Source organism: Primulina eburnea, chromosome 13, assembly GCF_022965805.1.
Source record: "Primulina eburnea isolate SZY01 chromosome 13, ASM2296580v1, whole genome shotgun sequence".
NCBI classification, from domain to species: domain Eukaryota; kingdom Viridiplantae; phylum Streptophyta; class Magnoliopsida; order Lamiales; family Gesneriaceae; genus Primulina; species Primulina eburnea.
This window is the reverse complement of record NC_133113.1, coordinates 30,299,763-30,319,551: the sequence shown is the minus strand read 5'-3', so window position 1 is coordinate 30,319,551 and position 19,789 is coordinate 30,299,763. Positions and strand designations below refer to the sequence as shown.

Below are 19,789 nucleotides of genomic sequence, written 5' to 3'. Positions count from 1 at the left end.
CTTGATACCGTTTTTCATGAGCTTCTACAATAAATGAGACTTCAGTGAATAATAATTTTGCAGTGTTTGTGCACTCGAACTCCTCTATGGCAACATCGAACCGATAATTTCGTGCTTATGACTTATTGGACAAGCCTCTCCAAAACTTTTCGTGGCATTTTCTTTTTACCTCTTCACAACTGAAACTTGGCAGAAAATCCTTATTTCACATTTCATGAAACATATATGGAGACAAATTTGATAACTCTGGGCTTTTGGAAAGATCTTTTACCATTGATGCACAATGATAATAAGATCTACATTACATACTTGTTAGATAATAAAATATATTATTGAAAACAATTAGAGTATGTTTGGATACTAATTTTATACATAAAAAATAAATTATTATTGAATAAAATATACAAAAATAAAAAATAAATAAATTTATTATTTAATCCCGCCATTATATATAAAGATAGTGAAAGAATAATAATTAAAAAAAAATTGTTATGGATATTTTTTATTTTTTTGCAAATCCAAATCACATCAAAACTGACCAGTTTTGAGAAGATTTGTTTATAAACAATGAAATTCAGTCAATTCAGTCAAATTTCTAAAAATCCAATTCTATTTTAAAAATCCAACTAACCAAACTGTTAAAACCAAAATTTACAAATCCAAATCCTCACAATATAATAAATATTACACATATTAAAGAAATAGCATGTAAGAATTGGCCAATAACAAGCCTACTATTTTTTTTACGAACAATACATGCATCCTCAAATTTTTTACAATTGAGACGACGTGCGTCTCTTGTTTTGACATTCACTCCCGATTTTTCTCGTTGATGGTATGAGAAATGTCTATAAATAGAGATGATTGAGGTCCCTAAGCACACATCTCATACAAAATATACACCATCTACAGAATAAGAACTATACACCATCTCATTCCAAATATTATCTGAACTTGATAATTAACTAAATTTGTAACAGTTGAATTTGAAAAATCAGGGACATGTTCCAATTGCAATAATTAACAGGGGCTTAAAAAGAGGTGGCGCAGACAGAGAGCTGAAATTATCAACCCCAGTTATATTAACAGCGAAACAAACAAGACCAAGAACAGTATGTCAGGTTCCACAAGTTCTCGGCATTTATTCATATTTATATATGTAAATACATAGCATGCACCCCACACAACTCATATACCAAATATGTTTACTGCTTCTCTTCTCCAGCGACGAGATCCATAACCACACGTTTAATGCTTCCATTGTTCTTCTTCAGCAGTTTCTTGTTCATTTCCGTATCATAAAAACCCTGCATCAAAACTAGTGTTGTTAAAATTTTATAAATCAAAACCGAACAAAATTAACAAGCAGTGGGGGAAATCGACAGGGGAGAATTTAGATGAAGCTCACCATCTCCTGTAGTTCGTCAAGTAAAGGATCCCATTGGGCAACATCACAAAGATCATCCACTGCTTGCTCCAGATCATACTCGTTCATTCTCAGGATCTCCTTGTTTAGATCAACCTGTTTGAAGCCCATCTGCTCAAGTTCCCTCAGAAGTTTACTCTCTACTTCTTCCTTTTCCGGAAGCTCTTTCGTATAGGCAACCTTGTTCCCAACCGGTTGTGCAGAAGGATTAAGGACAAATGGTGTAGGAGTAGAGAAAGCTGGAGGTGCTATATCAGACAGATCGATGATAGGATATTTTTCAAAAGTGGGGGCAGGAAGAGCAGAGCTCGATGCACCATTTCCTACAAGTAAGCTATCTGTGATGGGAAACTTCATCTCCTGTTCATTGTTCGGCAGCGGAATATTAAATACTGGATCCACTATTTCCATCATCCTGTTGGAGTTATCAGGCTCCAGGCGGCTATCTTCGACCAGGGGTGTCAAGTCCACATTAACAATTTCAGGACCATTCAAGACACTGTTCACCGGGGGTAAATTCAGGTTCAAACCCTGAACACCAACTCGCGGCGTCTCTTTCAAAGTAGCATCAACCTAAATTCATGCATAAAAGAACCAAACTCACTATCCTAGTAAGAACGTGTGACATGAAAACTTCAGAAACTGCTGTCTACAGTGACCAACCTGGATAAGAACCCAAACACGTTGCCCAAACTTTTGGCCAGAGGGTGAAGCCATTCTCCAGTAAGAGATGTACCTGCCTGGAAGATCAGGAGAAACAAAATCCACAGCAACATCAAGCTCGTGGTCAACAGCCAAACCAGTCGCAGGAATCTGACATAATAAAACCATACATGGATAAGAACGAAATTTTGAAAATAAAAAACTTATGTACCACAAACAAAAAGAGACCACCACTCCCAGAGCCTTAGAAATTCTACAAAACCACAACAAGTATATCTCACCTCTAGTTCAACTGACAATAAATCGCTCAATTTATCTCCACCTATCCAAACAAGCTGTGCTTTCTGGGGCCACGCAACTGTGCCATTGTTCCTCATTCTCCAAATCTTGGTAAATGGAGTTAAAGGTGCTACAGCAGTACCATCTAGTATATTAACATCCTGGATGAAGCGACTGTCTAGCTTGGATCTACCTGGTTTAACTTTATGACCCCTATGGATTTGTGGTGATGCCGGACACCATCCCCTGGCATGCTAATTTGGCACAATACGTAAGGTACTTGAAGGAAACACATCTCGGAACAAGGACAAAAAAGAACAACATTAGCTAAGACAAGATGAAGAGACAATATCATTGAAGAATAAACATACATGATCATGAAATCCCTTGAATGCCCACTGGTGTCGATTAATTGCTGGGTAATCTATTCTGAAATAGTCATTTTCATTACCCATTGCCGCAAAGCAGATGCTGCACAAATCGTAGTCCGCCTTTCTGCAGAATATAAGTGTGCTAGTTACAATCTGGAGGGACCAGTCTAACAGCTTTTTTCAATAAAAAACAAATTAGCCGACAGATTAGTTCTTACACTTTAGACTTGAACCTAGGACCAGTTATTGGATGCACTCCACAAAGATCACAGCGAACACCACGATGGAAGATAGTCCCACAACCATCATTTTGAGTTCTGCTCCTGTTAAATGCGGCTGCCAGAGAAACAGGTTTTGGTGGAGCAGCCGAGACATTTTCCACTGATATTCCAGAAAATGGGAACTCATAAGTGAAACTTGAGTCTGGAAATTTATGAAAACTACCAGGATTAGGGGACAGGAGTGACTCCTGAGGGTTCTCAAAACCACTAGGGAATACACATCTGGTTCTCCCATTTGGAGAGTTTCCCTTCAAAGGATCAGAAGTAACAACAATCCCAGGGTTTGCAACAGGTGGCTGATTGGAACGGGTTAAATGCGGCATCACATCCAAATTACAGTCATTTATCATCTTGGCTTTCTCTTTCTTACCAACATTAAGATGTACGACCCTTGGATTAGTATTTTCAGATGCTGATTTTTCAAGTTGCCCAACGTTGATACTCTTTGAGTTGAGTGCCCCAGCCACAGTACTAGTTTCAGGTGCCTTAGAAGATGATGCATTAATGCTTTCTCCAATTAAATTTTGAGCTCTAAAGCCGACAATTTTTGCAGTCGCTTCATTAAGCTTTGGTGGAATCTCATTACTTTTGGAAGGTTGCTTTTCAGATTTGCCAACTGATGGGACAACAGTTATTTTAGGATCAATCCGAGAGGAATCCGAGTCTTTAGATTCAGGTACAGCGGAACTGCTTTCAGGAACATCACTCTGTGCACTAGGCTGCACTCTAATTTGGGCTTCTGCAAGCTGGTCTAGGTACGACAAGCCCACTTTGGAGAAGTAATTAACAAGCCCAGTAGCAACTGGACATATACCTGGAGCAGTAGAAGACGCTTTTGATAACAAATCAGTTGAGAGATTCACAAGTGTCTCACGTAAGGGCTCCGGCACAGTTTTCAGAATTTCTGACACTCCAGCAATAGGATTTTGAAACGATTGTTCCACTCGAGGTGATCTTAAGGGAGTAGAATTTCCAGTTGAGAGAGAAATCGGCGTACCATTCTTTTCATCACTTAATTTAACAGTAATTCTCAATGGGTTCAGGGATTGCTTCACCACATCACAGAGATCATCATCATCAACAAGAGCCACGGAATCTCCATCTTCATCAATATAACTAAGAATGATTTCAGTATCCGGAGCAAACTTAAAGAGGGAAAATATCTTCTCGGTCAGTCCACCCATACTGCAATCCAACTCCCCATCAAGAACCTTGGCATTGAAACGTCTGAGAATATCGCCATATTTGACCTGTAAAAATTGTTGAGAATGATGATCAGGGAATTTAGACAATACTAGGAGTATGTACAACTAGATATGGATAGTTTGTTAAAATCGAAGGAAACATCAAACATAAGGTGAAAAACCGAATGACATCTGGCAAAGCGAAAAAGTAACATCAAAGGGATAAGATGGTAGGGAAAAGAGCTGACCGATCACCTAGCATTCATCTGTGCTTATTCAGGAACTGAAATAATTAATATTAAACAATTCCAATGCAGAATGCTTCCCCAGTAACAACACATAGTAAAACATTAGATTATCATGGATGACGGAAAAAAAAGAACTACTAACAATCAAATTTGAGAACGGCCACATCCATACAAATCCGAAGAGATACACTCCGGGCAAATAGAGTCCACATTAAATAGGTACTGAAACCAAACCATATATGCAAAGTTTCAAATCCAGAAACAAGGTCAATCGGTATGCTCGTACTTTAAAAGGGTCAAAGTAAAGGGAACAAGATAATGGGAAAAGTGATACCTAGAAAATTAATCTCAACCTTACTAAGGCACATCCTACCTGTTTTCTATAAAACGGGTAACAAACCAAAGTGAACATTTCGACAGAAACAAAAAACCAAAGAACAAGAGAGTATGAACCCGTCAACATCAGTACCCAAAAAAATTAGAGAAAAGAAGATCGAAAGGCGAATTCTCAAACAGCCGCGGAAACTAACATCCAAGAATCGATACGGAAAACGAAAACCCCTTCCAATAAACACACGACAAATCCCCGAAAAAGAAAACAAGAAAAATAAATTTTCTCCGCAAAATCAAAAGATAATACTCTCACAAACACAGTCACCGCACCCAAACATAGTACAGCCCCAGGAAAAAAAACGAAAATTTACTAGCATCACTGAAAGCCAATAGAATGATGATTCGAAAGATGGATTCTAGAAAGACACCTTGATCACCAAGGTAGAAGCCTCCATGTCTACAATCGCGTTCCAAGTAAGCCGCAAATTCAAGAAATCTCCGCCACAGAAATGAAGAGAGGCAGACAATTGTATAGGCCTTATATAGGGGTATGAGCAAGCTCGAAACCCAAACGAAGATGAGAGAGATTTCACGCAATCCCACTCGACTCGAGTGTCAACAAACTGTGAGAAACGGAGGGTTTGTTTGGATGATTATACAAAAATAAATAAATAAATATTTATATTTGATTTTATTATTAATTAATCCTTTTTCTTATCTTGTTCCCGAAGAAAACCAAAGGAATCCAAAAAGTCGTCGCTGCAATAAGTTGTCAACCGACAATAGCAGTAATGAATTAGCAAATTCTGAAAAGAAATTACAATATTCGTTTCCATATATTTTATTAATATTAATATTGAATAGTAAACTTGTCTCACGCATATTTATGAATAATATTTTTAATAATAAATAATATTTCGATATTAGTGATACAAATAAGATATATATGTTACAAAATTAATTTGTGAAACCGTCTTATAGAACTATTTTTTTGATTATTAAAATAAGCACAATTTAAAGTTAAATTTTTTTTAAATCCTCAATCTAAACTTAAATTTACATTCAATATCTGTCAAAGAAAGTATGTGTTTGCAATATATGATCCACAACAAAATATACTTACAATCGCTAAGCTCACATATATTTTCTCAAATGAAAATTATTACAATTACAAAATATTAAATATATGATGCTAATATATTATATGAGTATTAATTGTTTTAGATATGATAATGATGATTTTTAAGTACCCAAATATGTATAACAATTGTTGGTATTAATGACGTATTTGTCTTTTTCGAATAAAAATCGATACATAATATTGAAAATAGATATTAATATATGAAATTTGAGTCCCAACTGTTTCAAGTTGATACTAATATATGATTTATGTGTAAAAAAAATATTGGTATTGATAAAACTGTTCCAATTTTATATTCAAAATCTTATGTTTTGTACGGGATATAAAATAGTTAGTACTCAAATATCATATATTAGTACCATATTTTCAATATTTTGTATCAATTTTCACTTGAAAAGATAATTAATACAAATATTTGTTATACATGTTTGAGTACTTAAAAATCATATATTAATACTAAATCTGATTCAAATATTATATATTGGTATTATATTTTTAATGTTTTCTATTATCATATATTAGTATTATATTTTTAATGTTTTCTATTGATTTTATCCAAGAAAAGACATGAAAGTTCAAGGAGTTCAAAAACATTTTCTGACACGGAGGCCAAAAGATATTATTTATTTATTTTTGAGGACTTTTGATCACTTTATCGTCAATTTAATATAAAATATACACATAAGTAAGCACATACAAATACAAATATTTTTTATTTTGATGAAAATCAAAACCTTCAATTTTGGTTGCTCTTGGCCCACTCGTACATAACAGATGTATTTATTATCCTTGGAAAAATATTGTGATAATTGACTATAATTAATAATTAGTTTACCGTCGTTGTCTCATCATGTATTTGCAATATTTTTTTGTGTTACGCCTAATGCCTGATGTCATACACACCATCTGGAACTTGAATGGCTCGTGCGTGTTGTTCAAAGTATAGTTCGACCTACATCTTTTCAGATTGTTTATCATGGTTTTGAAGGATTATTATCTCATACCGAATGCCATACGACAACACCCATATTTGATTATCAAGATGAACAACAAATTCAACATCTCCCGAAATTTAATAATTCTAAATTTAAAACTTCACTATTACCTTTACAATATAACTACTAGCGGAAGATGTATATATTACTTCAATAAAACAAGTTGCATTAGACTTTCCAGCTGATGTCCTCAAAATTTTAAATTTGTCATCCTATATTCTTAAATCTTTGATAGAAACATAGCAAATGCCCGATCCTACAACAATTTCTGAAGATCGGTTGGCGCAAAATGCTTTCCCTTCTATTGAATTCATGAGAGATTGAGCTCAGTAGGATTTGGAGTCTTAGTCCTTGGACCACCTGCCGTTCACATGAAAGAATGAGCTAATGAAGGTAAAAATACAAGTAATAGTTAAAAAGTAAAACCAAGGTATGAAAAAACTATCGAACAAAAACGAATGTAATTTTTTTGTAACACCCAAATACAAGGGACATATATACACCCCAATACAAGGGATATATATGTTACAAAAAAATTACATTCTCTTTTTTGTTCGATTCCCCATCTATATCTAATCCCAACGAGAATAGAAGCCACTGGCTTCCGGCTTGTCTTTTAATCGTAGTTTTTTAGCTTACGTATATATATAGACACACACACAAATGAGGTAGGGGATTCCTTTAAAAATAGTTTCCAATATATTTAAGACTATGCAAAAGTCTAAAAATGCGACCAACCTGGCAAATGCGGCATAAATGAACATATACAAGTAGATAGTCCAGTTTACTAACTTTATCTCTGCAGATTTGATCTCAGGCAAAGAATTAGCCACCCGATAACCTCCAAAGAATCATGATTCTTGAACTACTGCAGACAGTTGCGAAAGAAACGAATTCCCTGTTCCATAATTAGCACAATTACAACAAAAGATGTTATTGTCCTCGGTAAAGGCACACGAACATCATGGAAAAGCAACTGTTTCGCTGAAGGATTTTGTTTTCATTTCGAACTCCTTTGGTTTTTAGCATATGTCAAGCACAATACAATGTCTCGAAACAAAATAAACTGAAAAAAAGTTTTATGGGTAAAAATACTGAAGATTCTATTTAAAAAAAAAAAACAAAAACAAAAATACTGAAGCTCTTAGTACAAGCTACAAATATGAAATTGATGGGTTTTGTTATGTCATTGATAATTGGCGAATGTTTTCAAATTACAGCTTATCCATAGCAATAATCTTTCGATTCAAAAATATCAGGCACAACTAACCTGCAAAGCAAAAGCAATGTCTGCTTGATCTACCGTTAATGCTACTCGTCTTTTGTTATCTTCTCGTGATTGTCCTAGTTTGATTATTCCCTGAAAATTGATTTCGTGCTCATAAGCTCATGCAATCTTCCATGGAGGAATACAATAACATTGATGTTCAATAATGTCTGTAGATGTTCTCATATTGTACGAGTAGTTTAGTTTTACCTGATCATCTAACACTCTACACATACTTGATAGTTCTATAATGCCCAGCGGTGGGATTGAGGTTGATTTGCATACATCCCTGTAACATTTGTTCAGCTGCAGCATAGTATAGAGACTTTCATTAAATGATGCCATGTAAATTTCTTATATTGCCCTAATTTTAGAAACCACACCTCACCAACAGTTGTATCCTTTTTCCCTGCTCGGAAAAGTTTCACAAGGGAGCATAGTATGAGCTGCCGAAGTAGCCATTCAACATTTAGTAGAAAACATATACATAGGCAATGAAAAATTTACAGGCCGCTATGTATATTTCATGTCCAGGCATAAGATAACTTTACAGCTGAAAAGAGTTTTTATGGAGATGTCTTCTCAGTAAAGCTTACCTGTTGATGTTGTGGTAGGGATTGAATGGTGTCTACTGCAGGTGATTTAAATGTTTTTGATAATGCAGAAGCAACATGGTCTATCCTCACCTATAACAAGATCAAACCATAAGAGAAAATGGATTCCCTGTAGGCCGTGGCTAAAAGTGAGGACAGCAAATAAATTATATTAAAAGCTACTGGGGCACTGTGCAGGCTACAAATACTCAATGGAGCCGGTGGGATTTTCCTTTGCAGTGGAGTGACTGTGAGTGGTATAAATTTGCTAAGTGATTAGTAACATTGGTTTTTAAAAATACACTGGAGGATATAGACTGATTTATCAATTCACTCCAAAAGGTGATTCAACCCCGTACCAATGATCCGTGAGTGAAGTAACTTAACCGCAAGCACCCTTGACTCGTCTATTTATCCTCTGAAATATTTGCACAAGCGTACAAACAGAGGAAATTAACTAATACGCGCCACTAATTATTGGATTTATGTGACCTTTGAAACAAGCACACGGTCATTATACCCACATTTCTCAGTTAGAGATTGGGCAAGCTATGAGTGCTGCCATAGTTTAAGGTTGGTTACAAGTTCATAACTTCCAACAGTCCAACACCTAATTATTTTGTAAGTCCGTTGTTTACTCTAGGAGACTACTTAATTTGATGATGGAAAGACTAAAATTGTAATAGAATTTTCAAAGGCTCTTGAGTGATATAAATCGATTAACTTGGGAATTTGGGATAACTTTCTGTGAGAGGATATCAACAAGAAGATATTATCATAGATATGAAAGCATGTCTTTCACAGGAAAATTACTTTTTGTTACACAACTACAAGTGATTCTAGAAAAAAATGACTTGCTCAGGTTATGGAAGACTCAACAATGGAACATAATATGAAGGGAAAATAATCAAGAAATTATCCTCAGAATGGCTGGATTGGGCTTTGTCCTACAGCAAAGGAAACATAAAATATGCAATCGCTATACAATGTTTACCAGATTATTTTCTGGAGTAGTCAACCGATCGAAATCAGCAGACATCAGTTGATCGTCGTTCTTTCCAGTTGATGACAAACTCTTGTTGATGGAGTCTCTTATCTCAGCTTCTAGCATCCCAATTGCACTCCTATAACAGAAACATGAAAATAATGCAGTAATTCATGAACAACAAAGGTATTAGCAACTTCAAAAATAATTAATTGTTTTGTCCAATGCAGTACTTTTATACTGTTGCAGATTTGCGTTACTGCTCGGTACTGAGAATTAAATAAAGCAAAAAATAAGGGGAATTAAAAATTGGTGAATGTAGAAATCAAATGCCAACCTGCAAATAGAAAGAGCCTTCCTCATATCTCCAGATGCTGCAGCAACTCTCTGCAGCAACACAAGCACAAGAAATTTAGCAATCTCTTGACCCTCAAGTGACACGTGAATCTTCCAGTAAGTTTTAAATAAAAGAATGAGAAAAATAACAGCGACATGCTTAGATTTGCCAAATAGCTTGATAACACTCTTTATTATCCAAAGGGCATTAAATATGAAACATACCCCAGCACAGAGTTCCACGGCTTGTGGCTGGAAGACGGTATAAGGAAGTGCCTGTGGAAATTGCAGCCAGATTAAAATGATATCAAATAAAAATGCATCCTTATTTGCCAAAATGACATTTTTTTTCCATTTCCTTTGCTTTCTCCTTTGATATAAGCTAACTGGATTTGTTTCATAATTAACATCGTATTTTCCAAATAGGAAGTGCAGAAAGTCCTTAACTCAACTTCAGTGTTTTGGTGGTCTTATGTTGCAAAAATATGCCTTCATCCACTAAACAACATGAGACTACATCTTGTATACATGATCTAATGTTGGAGTTAAGTGGCAGCATGAAATCTTTCCTATTGAATACTTGATAGAAGACTCGATCAAAAATAAACTCTCTCTCTCTCTCTAGACGTAATAAGTTAAAAAGGCTTACCCTCAATCTGTCTTCAAGAATAATAATGATCTGATCCTTGGAATAGGCGCGAAATGTTATTACCACAGGTTTGCCTAGCAGAGAAAGAAGATCCACGTGTCAATATGTTTCCACCAGGAGACAAGCTGACAGAATTATGTCAACTTTCTAACAACAACTACTCGGATAAAAGAGAAAGGACAACTAAGTTGAGCATTAGACAGTTGGACTGAGTATCTTCTGTCTTCTGACAATGACAAAGGTAACCAAAATTTAATAGATGCTTAAACTTGAAAGGAGCATGTGCTTCAAAGGATAAAGGTAAAAGTTGGAGCAACAAAAGAAATTTTAATTCTTGAACCCATCTCAAGAGAAAACCCTAAGTCAGAGGAATTGGAAGAACAATTAAAGCCATTGGGATCAAAATAGCTATCAAATGCAAGTAGAAAAAGATTTCATCTCTGGTAATTTGGAAATAAAGAAAATGGGAGCCAATAGATTCCAAAGTTAGAGACAAATTAGAAAGAGTATCTACTCTTCTATTTTCTGGAACAACCTCCAGCATCAAAATGAATCTCAAGCTTTTGGAATATAACCAGATTAAAAGATAACACTCACAATTCAAACATCGAAGTTTTGGCATAAACCTGTCAGCTAAGTCAATAGCATTTGCGATGCCTGTAAAAAAAAAAGCAAACCAGTTAAAAGATGATGATTATAACATGTTAATTGTTTTGGGTATCGCCCACATACCTAGCAAAATACATCTGGAAAATGGCATTGTTGTTAGCATGAAAAGATCTTGAAGCACAGCTCTGTCTTTGGTAATTAAATAATCCAATTCATCAACAATCACTAATCTGTCAATCATGATTGCTAATTAGCAAAAAACAATGAAACATTAATGCTTAGATGATATTAATAATTAGAAATTCTTTAACACTCGAGCACGCTAAACATTTACTGAGCAACCAAACAATTTTCTGGATAAACATGGGAACTCGTCAAACTTAGACATTAGGATGTTAATATCTGATTCTTACATCATCTTCACATCCAGTGCATCCTTTTTGGAATACAGGTCATGAAGAAGCTGTAGAGGCAACTTAGAACAATTACGCTCCTTCTGCGAGTAATGTTTTCCGAGAATCTATATGACAATAAGAATGTTAGGAAATTTAATATTAATCAGCTAGAGATAAAATAATCTAACGAATTGGTGCACCTTGCTGAAAATTTCAGTCGTCTGTGCAAGAAACATGCAATTCATTGACAAAATATCTGGAGGTTGCATTTGTTCCTGATTTAGGAAGAAACAAGGGAATTTGCTTCAGATACACAGAAAAGGTGAACAGGGAAAGAGAACGTGGACTTAATTGTAAACAATTTAACAAGTGCTCAGGATGGTACCTCATTTGCCCAATTAACAAGGATCTCTCTAAGAAGCTCTATGGATAAAGACTTTCCAGTTCCAGGGCATCCAGAAATATACATACTCCCAGGCTTTTCTTGCTTTACACATTTCTTGCAGAAATCTAAAATCGTGTTTAGCTCATTTTCACGGCACACCGCACTTTTTGGAGCAGCAGATACGTGCAATGCCTCCTTCATCACCCTCACTTGCTCCACATCTACTAATATATCAATCATCATTAAAAAATTGACTAACACCAAATTAATTAAGCTAATAACATATCCACTATATCTACATGGCATGAAGATAACTTGCCTGCTGGATTCCAAATTGGCCTTACAGTAACATTATCAATTAATCTCTTTCTCACAGGCAATATTGGTAACTTTTCAGATACCTGGGTCAAATAAAATGATAGATTACTAAGTCAAGTAATACTATTATTATTATTAATAAACGAACGATATTACAAAATTGCAAGGGAAACAAAAAATCACGACTTTTCGCTCCACGTTCTAAAGTAAAACCAACATGGCATAATGATTCATGGAAGAAATCAATTCGCACGAACATTTAACCACCAGCGTCAGTTAAGAACACTAACTTATAGCAATGAATACAATTATTAGTCGACTTAAAAATACATTAATTCAAAACAAAACGAGAGCAATATAATAATACTTGGTTCAGAATCTTTTTCAGGAGAACGTGTCCATTCATTGCTCGGAATTTAATCCCGCTCAGACAGTATTTCTATTCCGTTATTTTATATATATATATAAAAAAAAATAGCGATCAACTGAGATTCCGATGCTAAAATGAGTCAAAATGTGTTTAATCAATACTGACAATTAAATCAAACAAACGTATTATGTATAAGAACGGTATGAACCTAATGTAAGTTTATCGAGCTCACATTCTCATTCTGAGGACTGTTAGAGCTGTCCGCATCGCATAATTCAGGTGATTTAGGAGTCTTCCTTCTAGATGATGTTACGCTGTCGGCGTCGGAATTCGAATCGGATCTCAATCGGCGTTTGCGAGGCGTGGCCCCGCTTCCTTTCTCAGGTAAATGATCTTCCACCGGCGTCGTGAAGCGACTGGCGACAGTTGGCATCGTTGAATGAGACGAATAATTTTTTGGTGAAAGAGAGTAAAAAATACTGTACGCCGATGTTCCATTTGTTGTGTGGACAATGGCGCGAAAAAGGAAAATGGTGGCGGGAAAGAGAGTTAGCCCAACTAGCATCGTGGACCGGCTCTTGATTGAATTGGACCATGTTTGGGAATAAGCCCAATGTCTCAATTAAAATATAAAAGTTGTTTCACAAATGTTTGCATTTCACTAAATAAATAATTCTCAATTTTTAAATAATTAATATATTAATTAATTAATTAAGAGTCCAATAGTAATATTATTTTAATGGAATGTGATCATATCAATAAAATATTGCAACTTAATATATAAATCACAATGTGTGTAAAATAATAACTGTTACGTATATGAATCGTAATCATGATTGATAACAGAACGTGATGATTCATAATAGTTTGTTATACTTTTTAATTATTACTTAGATAACTAGAATGAAATTATATTAAATATATAATTTGTTGAGATAATATGTGAATTTATGAATTTTAAAATGAATTAGATATCGTAGTTATGAGTAAAGTGTATGAAAACATTATTTATCTAAATGAATAAAGTAAATTCGTAAAAATTAATTGGTGTCACAAAGTCAGACAACTAAAACATCAATCTCTATATCAAGTATAGATATATATAAATATAAAATTACCAAAATTACCCTTATTTTGTAATCCCTTTGTTATTTAAGTAATTATCAATTTACCTCAAAACAAATTTATAATTATCATGTTACCCCCTTAGTAAATATTAATTATAACATTCACCTATTTTGCAATTTATATAAAAATCTAACTAATGCAAAGAAAAATTTTGCAAATATATGTGTACACATACATACAATATTCATGCAGAGTTCACGGTAAAATAAAATCTAAAATTATTTTGCTAAAGCTCACGCTAGGTGCACCAAATAGAAATTCACATAAACTAATTTCGGGATTGAATACACTATCAAGTATCTTTAGGAAAGTTGATGACTCGTGATTATTCGTTCGCTGGAAACAGAAGTAAAAAATTTAGTGGTATTTTCTATTCAATTTCAATTGTTGATCTTTGACATGAATGAATAATAACTATTTGAACTCGATTTGATTTAATCCTAATCGAGAAATATACCAACGAATGGAACTATTCTGATTTAATCCTAATCGATAAATATATCAATATGGATCTTGTCGATCGATCTCATGAAAAAAGGCCTCTGTGAGACTATCTCACATTACATCTACTCATAAAAATGATGTTTTAAATGGATATTAACGAATAATATTTTTAGTGCGATGTAAAATAATCAGTACGACTCTGGAAAAAGTGTCTAGTTAAATTTTTAGTATGATATAAATCTCTCCATACACGTAAAAATTTATGTAAATTAATGGAAAACGTGATAAGAAATTTGAAAGGTAGTTACCATATCCAATTATCCCAGTTATCAGTTCGACGTTTGGACCATGATAACAAAGGAATCAAACGTTAAAGAAAAGAATATGTTTTCACGTAAGATTTCACACGACACAAGAATACTTTGCCTCAGCTTCAACTTTTTAAAAACACGAGAAATCTTGAAAAAGTTGTTGAATTCCTTTCTTCATCTAAATTTAGTATCTCTTCTCATTATCTTCCTCAAAAAATGTTCTTTTTCTCTTCCTCTCCATGGCTGTTACACTCCCAAAATATTCCATGTTCGTGTCTATTTAAAAAGTATATAATAAACTAGTGAATCCCATTTCTTTATCAAACTGAACAATCCCACAAAAAAATATTATATACTTTCATCTCTTGATCATCTAATGGCTTCGTCTGTAGCCGCGGATGCGTTGGCAGATGCATTGAGACAAAGTCGATACCACACGAAGACATGCTTTTCCAAGTACTTTAATCTTGACCAGAACGTAAAAAATGATTGATCGAGTGATCGACATAATATGTTGTACATAACGATTTTTTTTTCTTGCTTTTTTCTATTAATTAATGCTTTAACCTGTAAATATGATTAACAAAATGTGAAGGTTCAGTGAAAATGGAAAAAGGCTGATGAAGTTCCAGCATTTGAAGGATGAGATAGAGCAAACTATTGAGGACAAGGTTGAAAGATCAAAACTTTGGGAAGGTGCACTTGGTGGCATCATTAACTCCACACAGGTAATTGCATGCTCTTCGAGTTCGCTAGCATCGGGTGCAAACTATTCTTGTGCAGCACATGCCATTGTAAAAATTATACCACAACACTTGTATAGATGCAGGATGTGGATCAGATGTACTTCAAGTAGATATCGCAAATATGCCCTTTTTACCTTTATTTTTTTCAGCTGAGATTGTCTGAGGCAGCATATGTACATTTTGTCTATCAAAGTAGCATTATATATGTTAGTTTGGGTTACATTCTAGTGACAAGAGCTTTATCTGCAGGAAGCTGCAATTGTGCCACCTTATGTTGCCCTTGCAATCCGGCATCGACCAGGTGTTTGGGAGTACGTCAAGGTGCACGCCGATAATTTATCTGTGGACAAAATAACTTCCACAGATTACTTGAAGTTCAAAGAAACGGTGTTTGACGAGAAATGGTGAGTTCAAATCACAAAAAGGATGAGTGTACGTATTTCTTTGATGGATATATCTTGATGAACGATAGTGATCAAACCGAGGCTTTGGTTCTGCTAATTTGTCGCAGGTCAAATGATGGAAATGCTTTGGAAGTGGATTTTGGGGTGTTCGGTGCTTCTACCCCCAGCCTAGTCCTCTCGAATTCTATCGGAAATGGACTTAGCTATGTCTCGAAGTTCATGACATCGATGATGCTAAGGGGAAATTATGAGAGTGCAATGCCTTTGGTTGACTACTTGCTCACTCTTTATCATAGTGGAGAGGTAAGTACCCAAATGGACAAGTCCTTCCAAGAATTGTGATGTTCGATTAATTTGACGATTCTCGCAGAAACTAATGATCAACGAGACTCTTAATACTGCATCAAAGCTTCAAGCAGCATTGGTAATAGCAGAAGTTTATATCTCGGCCTTACCCAAGGACACGCCTTACCAAAATCTTGAGCAAAAGTAAAAAGTTTTGACCCCTTCATGAAATAAAAGAAATATTTTAGAATCCATCTTGGTGTGTAAAATAAATTACATTGAGTACTGCAGGCTCAAAGAATGGGGATTTGAGAAAGGATGGGGTGATAGTGCAGAAAGAGTTGGACAAACAATGAGGATACTTTCTGAGATACTTCAAGCACCCGATCCCGTGAACATGGAAGCGTTTTTTAGCAGACTTCCAGTTATTTACAACATCGTTATCTTCTCTATTCATGGATACTTTGGACAAGCGGATGTCCTCGGCTTGCCTGATACTGGAGGCCAGGTGAGTAGCTTTGATAGATAAGAAGTATACAATCGACACGTTTACAGTTAACTTAAATCTTTGAAACTATACAGCAGCCCAAGTATCTTGTTTTGATTGTTATGTCACATATCAACTGCTAGGATAGAGTATGCAAATATTACAGTTTTGTTACAAAATTTTACACCTGAAAAATTGCACAATTGGTAGTTAAGTTTTGGGTGCACCAAACAACTGAACAGGTGGTTTACATTCTCGATCAAGTAAAAGCTCTGGAGGAAGAACTCTTATCAAGAATTAAGATGCAAGGTTTGACTGTGAAGCCCCAGATTCTTGTGGTACGGGAATAAATAAGAATTTTTAAAAATAGATCAAGGAACTTGAATATATTAGTAGTTGATTAAATATACAGGTGACTCGTCTGATCCCGGATGCTCAAGGGAACAAATGCAATCAAGAAATGGAGCCTATTGTTAACACAGCTCATTCCCATATCCTCAGGGTGCCGTTTAAGACCGAGAGTGGAGTTCTCGGACAGTGGGTCTCTCGATTCGACATATACCCATATCTGGAGAGGTTTTCTCAGGTAAATAACTGAACGAGGCATGGATATTGATTTTCGAATGAACGAACTCTCAATTTTCTTCATGCCTATGATGCTCTAGGATTCCACTGCCAAGATTCTAGAGCTAATGGAAGGTACACCGGACCTTGTACTTGGGAACTACACAGATGGAAACTTAGTGGCATCTATGGTGGCTAACAAACTTGGAGTCACACAGGTTTTATTTTGGACAATTTCTTCTCTATTTTCAATTATCTATCGAAGGAAAAATCCAAAATGGTCATGTATTGATCCCAGGGAACAATTGCTCATGCTTTGGAGAAGACCAAGTATGAAGATTCAGATGTCAAGTGGAAGGAAGTTGATTCTAAATACCATTTTTCTTCCCAGTTCACAGCTGATCTAATAGCAATGAATGCTACTGATTTTATAATCACCAGCACATACCAAGAAATTGCAGGAAGGTTGGTGTTTTCGCTACTCAACTGGTTTACCTCACCAGTTAAAAGGGCCTGTTTCCACACTTGAAAGTTGGCACTGAATGATTTTTTTATGATCTTTCAGCAAGAACCGTGCAGGACAGTACGAAAGCCATGTAGCATTCACTATGCCAGGGCTTTATAGGGTAGTTTCTGGCATCAATATATTTGATCCCAAGTTCAATATCGCGTCCCCTGGTGCTGATCAATCTGTTTACTTCCCATTCGTGGAGAAAGAGAAGAGATTCACCAAATTTCAATCTGCCATCGGCAAGTTACTTTACAGCAAGGACGATAATGAAGAGCATATGTAAGTCCATCAATGAAATAAAATGAAACAAGCATGTGAGTTACATATTCAAAACTGATATTTTTCTTTGGGCAGTGGTTTCCTAGAAGATCGAAAGAAACCCGTTATCTTTTCAATGGCAAGGCTCGATATAGTGAAAAATATTACCGGATTGACAGAATGGTATGGAAAGAACAAAAGGGTGAGAAATTTAGTGAACCTTGTTATTGTTGGAGGATTCTTTGATCCATCCAAATCAAAAGATAGGGAAGAAATGGCGGAAATCAAGAAAATGCATGATTTGATTGAGAGATACCAGCTCAAAGGGCAAATAAGATGGATAGCAGCACAAACTGACAGATACCGTAATGGCGAGCTTTACCGGTGCATCGCTGACACCCAAGGTGCATTTGTTCAGCCTGCACTTTATGAAGCTTTTGGCCTAACGGTTATCGAAGCAATGAACTGTGGATTGCCTACTTTTGCCACAAATCAAGGAGGTCCAGCGGAGATTATAGTGGATGGGATTTCTGGATTCCATATCGATCCTAACAACTGTGAAGAATCAATGAACAAGATTGCCGATTTTTTCGAGAAATGTGAAGGAGATAACGAGTATTGGAATATGATATCTCGAGGTGGCCTTAAACGTATAGAAGAATGGTATGCATAGTCTAAGACATGGTATTAAAGGTTTTACGCTAACTATATCTGTTGGACGTTGTTTCACCCGTTTTTCTTTTGCAGCTACACATGGAAGATCTATGCAAACAAAGTTCTGAACATGGGATTAACCTATGGATTCTGGAGGCAGTTGCATAAAGAGAAAAAACAGGCTAAACAGCGATACATCGACATGTTCTACAATCTCCAGTTTCGGAATCTGGTACATTTCACTAAGCTATAGTCATTCTTTATTATAGTCATAGATATACTCCCCCGTGAACTAATTATGGAACAATTTTGTAGGCCAAGAATTTAGCCGTCCCTGGTGAAGAAAGCAAACCAAAGCATCAAGAATTCAAAACACCAACACCACCCGAACCCGAACAGAAACCAGGACTGAAACCAGAACAAGAACAAGAACTACAAGATTCAGCACTACCGGCTTTAGAAGAAGTAGGAAGGCAAGTTTTCTCGCCTACTCTAAGATAGAAAATTGATATCCCATTTTTATATCCTCCAGTCTAATCGCATTACTCGACTTAAATTGCAGGATCGGCGGTGGAATACGAGGCAAAACTGGGAAAATAGTATCATCACAAGCAGCTGGTATACCATGTGCTTGTCACTGGTTTTGTTTATGCATCTCTTCTTCTGTCGTTCTTTATGCTTTGTTCAAGCTGTATGGCTGGTTCAAATGATTCAATTTGCAACTAATAAGTGGGAGGATATCTTCGGATCGCAGATGAATCATTTCATGTATCGAATGCCTTTGATTTAACTATAATAACAATGCTTATTTCAATTTCGAGACACAATTGTCATATTAACCTTCATATTAACTTTAGGAGTAAGTCTATATGTGAGATTGTCAACCTTACTCATATTCATAATAAAAAATAATATTTTTTTTATTAATGACCCAAATAGATATCCGTCTCACGAGATACGACCCGTGAGACCGTCTCACATAAGTTTTTACCTCAATTTTGATCAATATCACAAAAAAAAAAAGAATAAAATTGTATTACTAAGTTAACAAAATAAAATGAAATCATATGACATGAATAAGAAAAATCGTCAAAAAACAAAGACGAAAAACCATATTTGTAATTTTTAAAATTTCTTTGAAAATAATTGATTGTTTTTGAAAGATTATA

The 19,789-nt window shown here is 35.3% G+C and overlaps 3 protein-coding genes across 7 annotated transcripts; 1 reads left to right on the top strand and 2 right to left on the bottom strand.

Annotated features, from left to right (window-relative positions):
- Positions 1 to 1,059: 1,059 nt before the first annotated feature.
- LOC140809862 (protein JOKA2) lies at positions 1,060 to 5,441 on the bottom strand. Of its 2 annotated transcripts, XM_073167620.1 has the most exons (8): positions 5,214 to 5,441; positions 3,391 to 4,270; positions 2,958 to 3,120; positions 2,740 to 2,863; positions 2,371 to 2,622; positions 2,090 to 2,239; positions 1,409 to 1,999; positions 1,060 to 1,307 (listed from the first exon to the last, which is right to left on the bottom strand). In XM_073167620.1, the coding sequence occupies exons 1-8, from the start codon at positions 5,238 to 5,240 to the stop codon at positions 1,206 to 1,208; spliced, it is 2,289 nt and encodes a 762-aa protein (XP_073023721.1). In that variant the 5' UTR covers positions 5,241 to 5,441; the 3' UTR covers positions 1,060 to 1,205. The 2 variants fall into 2 exon arrangements, with proteins under 2 accessions (XP_073023721.1, XP_073023720.1); XM_073167619.1 differs by having other exon boundaries at positions 2,958 to 4,270.
- A 1,558-nt stretch (positions 5,442 to 6,999) lies between these two features.
- On the bottom strand, positions 7,000 to 13,320 carry LOC140809864 (cell division control protein 6 homolog B). 4 transcript variants are annotated; one of them, XM_073167622.1, is made up of 17 exons: positions 13,061 to 13,320; positions 12,460 to 12,541; positions 12,141 to 12,361; positions 11,956 to 12,030; positions 11,774 to 11,880; positions 11,484 to 11,590; positions 11,349 to 11,408; positions 10,752 to 10,825; positions 10,328 to 10,378; positions 10,104 to 10,153; positions 9,776 to 9,905; positions 8,785 to 8,874; positions 8,572 to 8,634; positions 8,399 to 8,494; positions 8,192 to 8,281; positions 7,660 to 7,819; positions 7,000 to 7,281 (listed from the first exon to the last, which is right to left on the bottom strand). In XM_073167622.1, the coding sequence occupies exons 1-16, from the start codon at positions 13,259 to 13,261 to the stop codon at positions 7,787 to 7,789; spliced, it is 1,530 nt and encodes a 509-aa protein (XP_073023723.1). In that variant the 5' UTR covers positions 13,262 to 13,320; the 3' UTR covers positions 7,000 to 7,281; positions 7,660 to 7,786. The 4 variants fall into 4 exon arrangements, with proteins under 4 accessions (XP_073023723.1, XP_073023724.1, XP_073023725.1 ...); XM_073167623.1 differs by having other exon boundaries at positions 7,714 to 7,819; XM_073167624.1 differs by lacking the exon at positions 7,000 to 7,281 and having other exon boundaries at positions 7,663 to 7,819; positions 8,425 to 8,494.
- Positions 13,321 to 14,948: 1,628 nt separating this feature from the next.
- On the top strand, positions 14,949 to 19,439 carry LOC140810648 (sucrose synthase 5-like). Its single transcript, XM_073168508.1, has 15 exons — positions 14,949 to 15,167; positions 15,307 to 15,439; positions 15,707 to 15,861; positions 15,969 to 16,164; positions 16,232 to 16,350; positions 16,438 to 16,654; positions 16,876 to 16,971; positions 17,046 to 17,219; positions 17,299 to 17,415; positions 17,496 to 17,662; positions 17,763 to 17,987; positions 18,063 to 18,629; positions 18,714 to 18,852; positions 18,936 to 19,093; positions 19,183 to 19,439. Exons 1-15 carry the CDS (start codon positions 15,088 to 15,090, stop codon positions 19,328 to 19,330), a joined length of 2,691 nt encoding a protein of 896 aa, XP_073024609.1. The 5' UTR covers positions 14,949 to 15,087; the 3' UTR covers positions 19,331 to 19,439.
- Positions 19,440 to 19,789: the final 350 nt, after the last annotated feature.

Bases quoted from the DNA above. Each gene is read 5' to 3' on its own strand.
- LOC140809862 (XM_073167619.1), bottom strand. From the start codon at position 5,240: ATGGAGGCTTCTACCTTGGTGATCAAG. The intron at 2,864-2,957 runs GTAAGAACTAAT...TATATTCTGCAG, and splicing joins CCTAGGTTCAAGTCTAAAGT to AAAGGCGGACTACGATTTGT. The intron at 2,623-2,739 runs GTATGTTTATTC...GTGCCAAATTAG, and splicing joins TCAAGGGATTTCATGATCAT to CATGCCAGGGGATGGTGTCC.
- LOC140810648 (XM_073168508.1), top strand. From the start codon at position 15,088: ATGGCTTCGTCTGTAGCCGCGGATGCGTTGGCAGATGCATTGAGACAA. The intron at 16,165-16,231 runs GTAAGTACCCAA...CGATTCTCGCAG, and splicing joins CTCTTTATCATAGTGGAGAG to AAACTAATGATCAACGAGAC. The intron at 16,655-16,875 runs GTGAGTAGCTTT...ACAACTGAACAG, and splicing joins TGCCTGATACTGGAGGCCAG to GTGGTTTACATTCTCGATCA.
- LOC140809864 (XM_073167622.1), bottom strand. From the start codon at position 13,261: ATGCCAACTGTCGCCAGTCGCTTCACGACGCCGGTGGAAGATCATTTA. The intron at 11,409-11,483 runs GTATGTGGGCGA...TTTTTTTTACAG, and splicing joins TTCCAGATGTATTTTGCTAG to GCATCGCAAATGCTATTGAC. The intron at 8,495-8,571 runs GTGTGGTTTCTA...ACTATGCTGCAG, and splicing joins AGGATACAACTGTTGGTGAG to CTGAACAAATGTTACAGGGA.